The sequence below is a fragment of the Labrus mixtus genome, chromosome 2 (assembly GCF_963584025.1).
Source record: "Labrus mixtus chromosome 2, fLabMix1.1, whole genome shotgun sequence".
Taxonomy (NCBI): domain Eukaryota; kingdom Metazoa; phylum Chordata; class Actinopteri; order Labriformes; family Labridae; genus Labrus; species Labrus mixtus.
Genome location: NC_083613.1, coordinates 33730628 through 33744332, shown reverse-complemented (window position 1 = coordinate 33744332; position 13705 = coordinate 33730628). Strand labels below are relative to the sequence as shown.

Here is a 13705-nt window from a genome sequence, read left to right as displayed (position 1 = left end):
GCTTCACGTGTTCCTATAATGAACCAGAAAAGACAAAACAGACGCCGGCTTTAGAGAAGGCCTTCAGTTTACTAAAGCTGGGCGGACACTGAAATTACAAACACAGATCTAATGACACTTAAGTTATATTTTTATTCTTCTCTCCTCAAGATGCTCCAACAGATTGTTCAGCGACTGTGAGTCCTGCTGGTGAAATCAGAGAGAACAGTACAGTGACTCTGACCTGTAGCAGTGATGCTAACCCAGAACCTGAATACACCTGGTTCAAGAAGAATAACAATCAACCTCTCAGTAGAGAAGCTCAGCTCGTCTTCAGCTCCATCAAGTCCTCTGACTCTGGAGAGTTTTACTGTAAAGCTGAGAACGAGCTGGGAGAGAAGACCTCTACATGGATCTCTATTGATGTGAAATGTGAGTGAAACACTTTAAAAAGCAACATTCAACATTTGGAGACTTTCCTTACTGACCTGATTTCTCTGTAGTTTCATAGTTTGCTCACACCTTGATTATCCTGTCTGTTAATGACTTTCAAATCTTCAGAAACCTTTTCACTAAAAGCTGTTTTCATTTAAATGTCAGTTATTAAACTATGTCTCTTTTTGAAGCATGAAAGCTTCCCTCTGTGTCAGTGAGTCTCTCTGCTGAGACCGTGGATGGTTAGAGATCAGGGCTGTAGCAGGAGGATCATAAGTATTTATCACTTTCAAAGATATGTTGTTTCAAAAGGATTTGAACTTATAGAGAAGTTCACATCTCTACAGCTTTAGACTGAGAGAATGTCAAATAAAAGATACTGATTCTAACAGGACATGAGGACTAATGCTTCACAGCTGTAATAATAAACGGTTGTATTTCTAATATTTTAAGATTTAGACCACTGAAATAAACTCTGAAAGATTTACATGTTCATTCTGTGTTTAAAAGAGACTTTTATCCTCCTCCAGATGCTCCAAAGCTTCCCTCTGTGTCACTGAGTCCCTCTGCTGAGATAGTGGAGGGCAGTTCAGTGACTCTGACCTGTAGCAGTGATGCTAACCCAGCAGCTAATTACACCTGGTACAAGAAGAATGGACCTCTAAACCTTAATCACTCAAATGCAGGAGCTGAGCTTGTCCTCAGCTCCATCAAGTCCTCTGACTCTGGAGAGTATTACTGTGAAGCTGAGAACACGCTGGGGAGAAGGACATCCAAACACATCTCTATAAATGTCAAATGTGAGTAAAACACCTATTATTTAAAAAGTGTACTATACCTACCTAAAAACTCAACATCCCCAATTCTTCCAGTTTCATAGCCACTCAAATGTTTCGCTGAACTTTCCACATTCCTACTCTGCATTTATGTGGTGTCGGACACATCGGAAAAATTAGCTTCCAATTGGAAAATGCAGATGAACACCTGCTCAAGTCGGAACAACAATTCAGAAACCCAACTTGCAGACTTAACGTCACATTTGTCATCATTCAGACTCAACCTACCTAAACTGACCGTTTCAGCCTGTTAATCACGCACTTGGTTTGATCAACCCACCAAAACTACTTGGTTAGTTTCAGGAAACATTCAGTATGTTCACATGCTGTTAGAGACAGTCGATAAATTGTGTTAGTACGACTGAAACTGTAACCAATCAGTTCCTGCAGGGGGCGCTGGAGTCCTATCGATGGCGGTCTCCATGCTGGATATGCTGTCTCATCCTAACTTTCAGTCAACATAACAGGCTGAGAGCTGGAGCTGAGGCGGGTTTTAAACCTCTTGAGAAACCCTTATATGGTGCGTACCTGTCAATCAGGTCAGCCTTCACCCCCGTACAGTGTGTGCTGATTGAGACATGAGCTAAAAAGACCTATTTGTTTTTTTGAACCAGACTGTAAACATGTTAATCTCTGCTGTAAAAATGTATTTTTTGAATGGGTGTGTATGTGACTTCCTGTGCTTCTGCAGCCAGCCTCTAGTGGACACTCGAAGAACTGCAGGATTTTACACTTCAACATCTGCTTCATTTTTCAACAGCGGAGGTTTCAGCTTAGGACGGACTTATAATAAATATATCTGAACACTTTGCTTTGGTCACCATTTGTCAGGGGGAGGGAAATCAGCGGCTGTTGCTGGAACAATCACGGTTGTTCTCCTGGTTATCGTGTTCCTCTCTGTCCTCGTGTGGATCAGGTGAGCTGCTTCGTTTCACTGAATCATTAAAAGTCAGTCATATCTAAAAAAACATAATTCATCATACTTTTAAATTCTTCTCACAAGACAAAAGAGGGCTTCCAGTGAACCGTCTGAGGCTGAAGAGAGACAAGAACACACGGAGCAGGTGAGAATAGTTCTGATTAATATCTTAGTACTAAATAAACGCTGATTCATTCAGACTGCTGTGTTACTCAGAGGTCGTTCATCCAGAAGAGTAAATGTGCTCGATATGGTCCGTCCAATTATCTGACCAAGCAAATATTTCACTCAGCCGACTGCTCACTGCTGAACATCCTACCAGTACACAATCATTGCATTAATTCCTCCAGACATCATGAACAGTAGCTGCTGGTCATTAGAGGGCGCTAGCACAGCCCACCCACTACCTGGAAGAAGAATTTGTTAAAAACAAATACAATGTATACCATACATGTATTATTGAAAAGGGCAAAGTAAATATTATGTAGTTATTTAGATTTAAAATGTTGTCCAAAGTTACTGATTGGTGACATGTCTTTTATCTTGCTGTCTTTGAGTAAATTTATTATTTATACTTGCTGACAAGAAAGAACATTTCATGTTTGTCTGATAGAAACAAATTCCTGAGGCTGTCTTTGAGGTCTTATGCCTCCTGACAAACGGCTACAACACGCCCACCTGGGAGTCAACTCAGCCACGCCCCTAATTATGTTTAACTTTTAGCGTTCATAAAATAAAAATGGTTAAATCCCCCCCTTCTACACTGTGTGCCAACACTCATGTTGGTGTTACAAGTATTTTTTATAACATCACCACCATAAGTGCTGTTGCTGTGGCCTTTCCTATCTTGGTTGCGGTCCTCTGCTAGAATTCACTTTTTAAATGAAAAACCTCCACATGGTAAATATGCAGCTCAAAGTGATTTTGTCCACCTAATCAGGGACAACCAGAGGAGCAGGAAGACCTTCAGTATGCCAGCATACACTTCTCTAAAACCCAGGAGCCTCTGTACAGCAATACCAGACCAGCTCGGCCCCCCAGAAGAACGGAGCAGCAGGACGTCACTGAGTACGCTGCCGTCAAATTTACCAGGAACAGCAGCGCCATGAGGTGAGCAGCTGAGAAAACAGGAACATTAAACTCTCATCATAAGATGAAATCTGTTTTCGCTCTTATCTTCCTCAGATGTGTTTGTACTTTAATCCTGTAATGGACGTGTTGGTAACTGAATTCTTTTAGTTAAACTTCATGTTGATCAATTTTCCCCTTCAGAACCAGAAGTAAAGAACCTGAAGAGGATCCAGCTGCTCTGTACAGCACCGTCAACAAAAGCCGATGACCTCGACAGGCACTGTGTTCACACTCTGTTTTAGATTTCATATATTTGAATGTATGCAGGTCGCTTCTGATTTTACAACACATATCTTATGAACTGTTACTTAAAGATGATACCTTTGTAATGATTTTAACGGCCTTATAAATGTAACATACAAAAGATTTGTTTTTTACCTCCAATCTGTCAAATCTACCACACATGGAAAGTATTTCATGACTTAGGCTGGGTGGTAAGTAGGGATGTGCACCACTGACAAAGGTTGGTTTGCAAAGGAGAGGGAGTGCTTTCTGATGGGGCCCCCTTTAGGGAGGTATCCTACTGTCATTGCAAAATTTGCCAGTTTGTCAGCCCTTGGAGGACCCCTACTGGCCTGGGGGCCCAATCAGCTGCCTGCCTTGCCTGTTGACAAACAGCTCCTCTGAATACCATCGACAGAGACGCTCTTAGACTGATGAATAAAAGTCTTTGAATGTATTCTTGTAGCTTTTTATGTTATTTTTGTATACGGCTGCTCTTTGTTTGTCTGAAACTTTGTTGACTCTGCTGCTGCCTGATTGGCCAGGATGCTCCTCCTGGTTAAATACATTAAAATAAAATAATGAAAGGTGGATCAGAGATTTGTGAGTGAAATCTTCTGAGAAATGTGACTATTTATTTATGTTATGTCCTTCTTAAAACCCTGATAGGAAGATGTTAATCATAACCTTTATCTGATACATCCGTCTGCACTTTTGAACTTTAATCGGAGTCTCACTGTGAAGTAGAAAGACCCTTCACTTTTATCATCAAACATCTGAGGTAAACCCTGCTAGTTCCTGTGAAAGATATCTTCATGCTGAGTGGGCGGATTTTTAAGTTCTTATCTCATCTTTAAGTAAGCGTTTCCTTTAAACTGTGTTTCCACTCATGAAGACTCCTTCTCATCAAAGTATCTAAAACAAGAGGTCAACTTGTAAGAAGACTTTAATAAAAACGGGTCGTCGCTCTCGGCACCTCCCTCTAATCTACCTAACAAGAAATAAAACTAACCTACAGAAAACAAGAAAGCTGAAAATAAGACTGCTGGATTTCAATCAGGAGAGACAAGTACATGACTCAAAGCCTTATTGTACTTCATGATGTGTTTTATTCTGATTTTAGGTTTGGCATTGTAAACATATGTTTCCCACTTTACACTTTATTGTTCGCAGGTAGGAAACAAAACTCCTTAATTTCTTAGTATGATGATGTATGTCTTACTAAAACAAACTAATGGGGGCGCTGGTGGCGCAGTGGTTGGTGCGCGTGCCCCATGTATGGAGGCTATGGTCCTCCAAGCGGGCGGCCCAGGCTCAAATCCCACCTGTGGCTCCTTTCCCGCGTGTCATTCCCCACTCTCTCTCTCTCCCTGATTTCCAACTCTTTCCACTGTCCTATCTCTCCAATTAAAGGCACAAAAAGCCCAAAAATAAATCTTTAAAAAAACCAAAACTCATTATTTTAGTTTCCTTTTGTGATCTTTTTAACTGATGAACATTCAAGACCCTTAAGTCCGGTTCTTCCCTCAGCTGTAGCCTTCACATCAGGTCCAATCTTTTAAACTTGTTTCCTTCACAGTTCGTCCCAACAGGTTGTTTCATGCAGGCTGAATGTCTGGTTGTGGTTTAAAAAGCTCTGTTTCACAATAAGGAGCAAGTTGATTAATGTCACTTTAAAACTGATATATCACTCTATTACTGACAAGGATTACACAGGCCCATAACTGTCCAATGTTCCAAAACAATCACATTGATAACCAGGAATCTACCCTCAAGATAGGACGACTTTGTGCACGTCAAAATACCTGTCATGTAGGGTCACATGGTGCGTTCACGTGGTGTCGGACACATCGGAAAAATGAGTTTTCGAGTTGGTGCCCGACTTTCTGACTTGACGTCAGAATCGCTATGACATGGGGGGCACAATATATCAACCTTTTGCTGAAATATAACTCATAACAGTAAATGCCCAGGGACAACAAAAGGAAATTAGCTAGCTAGCTAAATCTGATACAAAGCATCTCTTCTCTTCTGAGACTAATGTTTTTTTTTTTATTTACGCTGTCCCTGATTCTAAACTAAACTAGCATTTCACTGATCTTCTTCTTCGTAGCGTCAACGCTGTTTTGTGCTGTTGTTACAACATTAAGACTTTCTGAACTGAAATCACACGAACACACTGAAGTCGGAAGAACGACTTCCCAACTCATAAACTTGGATCACCGAGCAGCACCTGAATGCAGCAACAGAGGTATTGTCCCCAAATCAGACATCACACACCTGTTCTATTTTGACTTATAAAACACAGCACAGTCTACTTGATGAAACATTTGTAAACAGCACACATTTTAAAATCATTATACGTACATATCATTGAAATACCAGGTCATGAAAATATTTTTAGCTGTCAGGGCTTGCTCTTATTCTGACTGATGCATAAAAAGAGGAAGGGCGAGTGTGGCCCTTTTTCTGTTTAACACAAGTTAACTATAACATTTTTTAAGTGTCTTAACAGACCACATCCTCATTTTAAGAAGACGAAATGTTAAGTGACGACCTCACCCCAGTGTGTCTCATGGATGTGATGAACCTGTTGATTTAACAGAGACGAGAGGAGCAGCTATGAGTTTAACAGCAGCAGCGAGTGGATTTGTCGTCTTCCTTCTCTCTGTGCCAGGTAACTTACTTCCACATTTATACTTCAAGGCAAAGAGCAGACTTCAGAAAGTCGGAGATGTCATTGTAAATGAAATACAAAATATTGAAGTTACTGTCACGAAATCAGAAATGTCTTCAAATGTTTATAGGAAGTCCAGCAGACTCCCTTAAATTAAAATTATAAACTTTAAGGCTCATGCACCATTTGAGATGGAAGAGATGTGTTGAGATGTTTTCTTTAAAATAATTGATCTGCAGTCCTCCAAACTGAGCGTTAGCATGTTTTTGGTCCCTGGTGGAGGGTGGTGCCCCATAGTTATTCATTCTGGTTGATGATTTATGTTTTTCAATAGATATTAGTATGGAAGGTGTTGTTGGTGCGCATGTGTGGAGGCTGTGGTTCTCTCTCTCTCTCTCCCTCCAGATTCTGACTCTGTCTACTGTCCTGTCTCTGGATAGGGGCGTACAATACCCTAAAATAAGCCTTAATATATATTAATATCAATACTTATATATATTATTATTAGTATCTTGTTAATAACTGAATTGCTAAACATCTAATCCCACAAGTTTGAAAATGCTGTCTCTCTCTTTATTATCTACCCATCACAGTTTTTGCTCACACCTCATTTTTCAGCAGTTTGCATTCACACTCTGCTGTCGCCGCACCACGGACAGGAAACAACTCAGCAGAGCAGACAGTTTAGTTCTCATGTACTCCACTCTTCTAATATTTATTTATTTTACCTCCTGGTCACACAAAACAGTTTTAAGCACAAATGTTCTCGACACTGAGACCCCTGGCTGCACCCTCTATATCATGTCTTTATCGTCTTTAATAGAGATCAGGTGTACGTCTTCAACTGTTGTGCCGCCTCTTTTCCTTTTTGCAGTAACCTCTACTAATAACTGATATCTGTATATTAATAGAGAGTCTGTACATGCATGACCATTTGGGTATATGAAGTGTTCTGCTGTCTGTTTGGTGGTTGAGTAGTATTGACAAATGATGTTTGAACAGTCTAAGATTGTGTTCACACCTTGCATTGTAATCCCTGGGTGATCTTATAACAAGTGAACAATACCTTAGTACAGGCGTTCAGACTTTGCATGGACAGAATCTGTTGTTCTCTCAGGTTTTAAGTTGAGTGGGCGGTCCTAAATGCTGCAGTGGACGCATGAGTGTTTACACTATCAATCCAATGTGAACAAATGCACCACGTCTGTATGTGGTCCGAGCTGTCAGAACTCAACCCATCCTCAGGAGGCATTGGGGCGCGTTCACACCGAGCATTAAGGCTATCCACTTGTCATCAGATCAACAAAGACGGATATTAATGAAATGTGTGAAGAGCCTCTTTGGGCGTTTTCACATCTAGCCTGTTTGGTTCAGTTAAAAATATCTTGAGTCTGTAGCAAGTTTGTGCTGGTGTGAAAGCTGTCAATCAAACCCTGGTGCAGACCAAACAATCATATCCGGATCGCTCGAAAAGGGGGGTACACTTATTTTTTGTGCTGTTTGTAGGAAAACAGGAAACATTCTTATTTGTAATTAAACCAGCTAAATTAGCCAGTATCTCAGAGAATTATGGGTAGGTTTGTTCACCTTTCAGGACCACCACAGCAGCATGAAGGATCATGTTAGGCAGACTGTAAATAGTAACTTCTGCACAAAGAGACTAGACCTTTTCTACTTTATTAGGATAGCTGCTAGCTTTGTCTCACTCTGACATCAGGTGTAGTCGTACTAGTTGAAGCACCTCCACTATGAATGAAGGTTTGACTCATGATGCTGCTCTTACTGTAACTGTGGTTCTTGATGTGCTCTATTTTACAGTGATTCAGGGTCAGGCTGGCTGGGGAGTGACTTACTCCTCTACTAAAGTCTGTGCCTTAAGAGGATCAACAGTCGTACTAAGATGCACCTACAGCTACCCATCCCAATTAAATCATCAATCCACTACAGTTCAGAAGTCCTTCTGGTTTACTAAAGTCCAGGATGGAGAACCTGTAGATCTGCAAACAGACTCACAGTACACAGGTCGTGTGACGTACAGCTCTAAATCGAAGGACTCCACTCTGACGATCACAAATGTGGGAAATAGTGACTCAGCTGTTTACAAGTTCAGGTTCATAACAAACCATCAAGGTGGAAGTTATACTGGTAATCCCGGAGTCACTTTGTCCATCACAGGTAATGTTTTCATTCATTTGTTGATTATTTTAAAAACAATAAAACAACAATATTAATGTCTTCTTTTATATTTGTGCATATGAATATAGACAGTGTGAAATTTCCTCTCTGTTCTCTCTCCACAGATCCAGATCTTCATGTGAAGGTGGGCCCATCTACATATTATTCTAGGGAAGATCTGACGTGTGTCAGCAGTTGTACTCTCTCTCCTCATTCCTCCTACATTTGGTTCAAGAATGGAGGGGAAATTCCCACAGAAACATCCTCGACTTACTCAGACTCCTTTGGATATGCAGACAGCTATTCCTGTGCTTTAAGGGGACACCAGGATTTCCCCTCTCCTCCAGTGTGTGAGTTAACTTCACAATCTGCTTCGAACAAAACAACATCTGGTGGAGGAGACGTGTAACTACTTGTTTTTTTTCTCTTGTGAATACTCACCTACTCTGTTTTAAATTATTTGTTTTATTTTCCAGGTGTTCATGGTGAAACCTGTAACAGAGTGACTTACGACGTCAGAACCATCTGTGCACCCAAAGGCTCATCAGTGGACATTTATTGTACTTACAACGGTCATGAAGCGGTCACTTCAAAGTCCTGGTTCAGTCCTGGACGTAGTGATCATTGGTATCAGTCAAATCGTGTTCAGGTCTCTGAAAGAGAGACAGGACGCTCCACTCTGAGAATCTCTGACCTGAGAGAGAGCGATTCAGCCCAGCATCGTTTCAAATTTACAACAAGAAGCTTTGAATGGAGGAGCAGTTTACCTGGAACAACTCTGACTGTCACAGGTACTAATGAACGCAGAGCGATGGAGACACACAAACACAGAACCTGAACTCATCACTATCAGTTTGTACTCACTGTTTTATATGAACAAACAGGTCATGCTTGTGTGTTAATGATAAGAGAGCCTTTGTGATGAATGTCACCACTCAGCGTCTTTTACTTTAGAGCAGTGGTTCTCAACTGGTGGGTCGGGACCACAAAGTGGGTCGCAGAGCTGTTTTCAGTGGGTTGTGAATTTGTGTTTGGAAACATAAAGTGTGCCAAAAAGTCTATGAGTGCTTTAAACATGTTTTGTACCATCTGAGGTCCAAACTGCACAACATTTAAATACATCTCATTGGTTGACAAATATCAGATAATTTGGTTTTCAGTTCCTCATAGTTGATAGTCGGTCCTGAGATGAGACCAGTTGAGAACCAATGATTTAGATCAATCCAACCTTTTAGCAGCTTCTCTGAGTTTTTTAGTTTCTAATCTTTGAACTCTTCAGGTAGAAGCTTTTGTCCTTTTCTTTTCTTTGGAAACCAATTTTCATTTGAAGAGCCCTAATTCTTAACAAACGTTACCTAAAGACAATCTGAAGAGGGGAAGCTTGTTTAGGCTCGGTTTTACACCAAGCTGTAAAGTATGTCAGACAGAAATGATTATTATAGAAAAGATGCCTAATTTGTGTGCGCTGACTGAGTCAGACTAAAAAAAGGCATTTTAATCCAAGTTCTCTGTTGGAGCTTTTCTGTCAGAATAAAGGCTGTGTGGTCACAGACTCTTAGTTTTCTTGCTTTGACTTCTAGATATTGTGGAAGTTGAAATGATGTGCATCTAAATCTAATCTCTCTCTTTTTAGAACAGCAACAATTCACTTTTCTTTTTTCTCCATATCCAGCGTTACAGGTTCAGGTTAAAAGGATAAGAGCCGGTCAGCATTTAATTGAGGTGGAGATGACGTGTCACAGCAGCTGCAGTGAAGTCGGTCGTCTCTCATACGTCTGGTTCAGGAACAAACAGAAAATAACCTGGGCTGTGACTTCTACCTATAAAGACTGGATTTCTCTTGAGGATGAAATCTCCTGTGCCTTAAACGGACATGATCGATTCCCCTCTCCTTCAGTGTGTGAGTAAACTTGACTAAATCACAAAACACACTTAAAGACTAACACCACAGCACACTTACACTTTAAGTTCCCTTAAAACCCTGCTGGAATCTTATAGATTTAAAAGTCCAATGTGTAAAATATTTACTGAATTAAATTATAAACTGACCTTAGGATATCATCAGACATTGAGGAAACAAGCGATGTTGAAGTGTTGTGGAACAGCAAACCAACAGGTGTTGCAGTGATGGAAGCGGGCAAGAGAAGTGGTTCAGATAGAAGTGATTGTACCCGACCTAAAAAGCCTCTGCATGTTTCTAATAAGCTCCACGAGCAGAAACGTGCTCAAACTAGGATCAATATTGGAGATGCTTTTTGAAAAATGGAGAGAGGTTAGAACACAGAAAGGTTTACAGACCCATGCAGAGCTGGATAAACACTGAAGCTTCAGAGTCCACCACATGGTGACCTGAGTGAGCATGGACTCTAGAGAGGGGGGGGGGGACAGCTCTCTGAAATGTTTTGAATTTAGACTGCAGTACCCATTTTACACACTAGGGGTCAGAGTTACATACTGCTCCTTTAACTCTGTTTACAAATGAGTAATATTAAACTGCTCAGTAACAATTTTCAAATGATCACAACAGAGTTAAAACAGAATCTGAGTACAAAAGCAACCAAAGATTAAGCTTCAGTGACTGAAGATATCAGTGATGAAGCAAAAGCTAAAACGATTAACACATATTCAATGTTTTAGAAAGAGACTCCTCAAGATAAAGTGGAAGTTCACAGCCTTTGTTTTACAGTTTGTTACATAGACTGCACAGAATTGATGACAAGACAAAAAAAGAAGTAAAACTCGAGCTCCATGGTCAGCACTTTACAATCACTGTGACAGAAAGATTAATCAAAAAGGAACATAAAGACATCTAGATAAAAATGAACATGTATCTATGATCAAATGTTCTTATCTTTGAGTAATGTGTCCTGATGTCTTCCTCAGATGCTCCAAAGCTTCTCTCTGTGTCAGTGAGTCCCTCTGCTGAGATAGTGGAGGGCAGTTCAGTGACTCTGACCTGTAGCAGTGATGCTAACCCAGCAGCTAATTACACCTGGTTCAAGGAGAACCTGCTAAAAGGACAAGGGCAAAGTTATTATTTCCCGTCCATCAGGTCTGAAGACAGAGGGATTTACTACTGCCAGGCTGAGAATAAACATGGACAGATCAAATCTCTGCAACATTTGTTAGATGTCCAGTGTAAGTCACTCTCATTTTTACTTATCGTGGTACAAAAGTTCTTTCAAATCATGAATTTCAATACTAATGGGAGTTCAATCTGTAATTGTTGTCCTCCAGATGCTCCAAAGCTTCTCTCTGTGTCAGTGAGTCCCTCTGCTGAGATAGTGGAGGGCAGTTCAGTGACTCTGACCTGTAGCAGTGATGCTAACCCAGCAGCTAATTACACCTGGTACAAGAAGAATGGGAACCCAGACTTTCAACCTCTCAGTAAAGGACCAGAGCTCGTCTTCAGCTCCGTCCAGTCGTCTGACTCTGGAGAGTTTTACTGTGCGGCTGAGAACGAGCTGGGGAGGAGAACATCTGAACACTTTATCTCTGATGTGAAATGTGAGTGAAAAATGACAAACAGTTTTTATCTGTCCCGTCTCTGTGGGAGAAGAATGAGCTTAGCTTTTCTCTTTGAATTTCATTCACACTAAGCTACAATCTGTAGCTGATGTAAAATTTTAGTTTTGTGAAATATGTTTCAGACCATCAACAGCTACAATGTTGCTACACAAAGTTATTCACACTTTATGATTTAATTACTCTGTACTATGGTGGTAGCATACCTCAACATAGAATAATCACTGCTAACACATCTTCTCCAGATGCTCCAAAGCTTCTCTCTGTGTCACTGAGTCCCTCTGCTGAGATAGTGGAGGGCAGTTCAGTGACTCTGACCTGTAGCAGTGATGCTAACCCAGCAGCTAATTACACCTGGTACAAGAAGAACAATGATCGAGCTCTCAGTAAAGAAGCTCAGCTCGTCTTCAGCTCCATCAAGTCCTCTGACTCTGGAGAGTTTTACTGTAAAGCTGAGAACGATCTGGGAGAGAAGACCTCTACATGGATCTCTATTGATGTGAAATGTGAGTGAAACAACAACTATTAAAAGCAACAAAAATATGATTTATCTGAGAGAGTTTTTACACTCACGACAGTATTACTATAATTATGATATTTCTTATTTATTTTTTATGTTAATGTTTTTTTTTTATTGATATTTATGTATCATCAGATTCTCCAAAGCTTCCCTCTGTGTCAGTGAGTCCCTCTGCTGAGATAGTGGAGGGCAGTTCAGTGACTCTGACCTGTAGTAGTGATGCTAACCCAGCAGCTAATTACACCTGGTTCAAGAAGAACCTGCTAAAAGGACATGGGCAAAGTTATTATTTCCTGTCCATCAGGTCTGAAGACAGAGGGATTTACTACTGCCAGGCTGAGAATAAACATGGACAGATCACATCTCTGCAACATTTGTTAGATGTCCAGTGTAAGTCACTCTCATTTTTACTTATCGTGGTACAAAAGTTCTTTCAAATCATGAATTTCAATACTAATGGGAGTTCAATCTGTAATTGTTGTCCTCCAGATGCTCCAAAGCTTCTCTCTGTGTCAGTGAGTCCCTCTGCTGAGATAGTGGAGGGCAGTTCAGTGACTCTGACCTGTAGCAGTGATGCTAACCCAGCAGCTAATTACACCTGGTTCAAGGAGGATGAAGACTCACCGACAGCTTCAGGACAGATTTTTACCATAAACGACACAAGTCGTCAACATAGTGGGCATTATATTTGTATCGCCCAAAACACAAGAGGACGCCATAACTCCACTGTACATCTGAGTGTTTTGGCAGGTAAGCTCCACATGCTGTTTCATCGGTCTAAAGGAAAAACAATTCAGTCAGTCTCTTGGTATAACTAAAAACTTCCTTGATTGAATTCTTCACAGGACGCCTTCCAGAGGCTCCGAGAGGGGTTCAGTTCAGTTTAGAATTTAGAATATATATAAATGTACCTGCAAAATGCATCTGCATAAACATACACACACATAAAGAATAAGCAAACACAACAATCAAACGGTTACAGGAGGAACATAAATCAAATAAAATGTATAGCTTGTTGGATGGCAATAGATGAATTTACTCGGTCAAAAGATACTGCTTTAATAAACATCTGAATTTAGTTTTATTGTTTTCTTAGTTTATGTATCTTTGAAGTGAGTTCCATTCCTGCAGTGCTCGAAACATTTACTGTTCGTTTAATTGAGTTGGTTCTTGCTTTAGGTAAAATGAAGTTCCCTCCTGTTGCATGCCTGGTTGAGTAGTTATGCTGAACTAAACGTTACATTTTTAAGTCTTTGTCACAATAATGTTTTTGATAAATGTCAAAA

At 40.5% G+C, this 13705-nt stretch overlaps 1 protein-coding gene across 1 annotated transcript in view; it reads left to right on the top strand.

The window, feature by feature from the left end:
* Positions 1-13705, top strand: part of LOC132955040 (titin-like) — a 58084-nt gene that overhangs the window by 29561 nt on the left and 14818 nt on the right. The window contains exons 18-31 of the mRNA XM_061027663.1: positions 945-1214; positions 2082-2166; positions 2254-2314; positions 3110-3279; positions 5610-5773; positions 6128-6199; positions 8018-8374; positions 8500-8724; positions 8851-9165; positions 10047-10274; positions 11258-11881; positions 12145-12405; positions 12555-12809; positions 12909-13169. Of these exons, the coding sequence (XP_060883646.1) occupies positions 945-1214; positions 2082-2166; positions 2254-2314; positions 3110-3279; positions 5610-5773; positions 6128-6199; positions 8018-8374; positions 8500-8724; positions 8851-9165; positions 10047-10274; positions 11258-11881; positions 12145-12405; positions 12555-12809; positions 12909-13169 (3348 nt within the window). The remainder of the gene's footprint in view (positions 1-944; positions 1215-2081; positions 2167-2253; positions 2315-3109; positions 3280-5609; positions 5774-6127; positions 6200-8017; positions 8375-8499; positions 8725-8850; positions 9166-10046; positions 10275-11257; positions 11882-12144; positions 12406-12554; positions 12810-12908; positions 13170-13705) is intronic.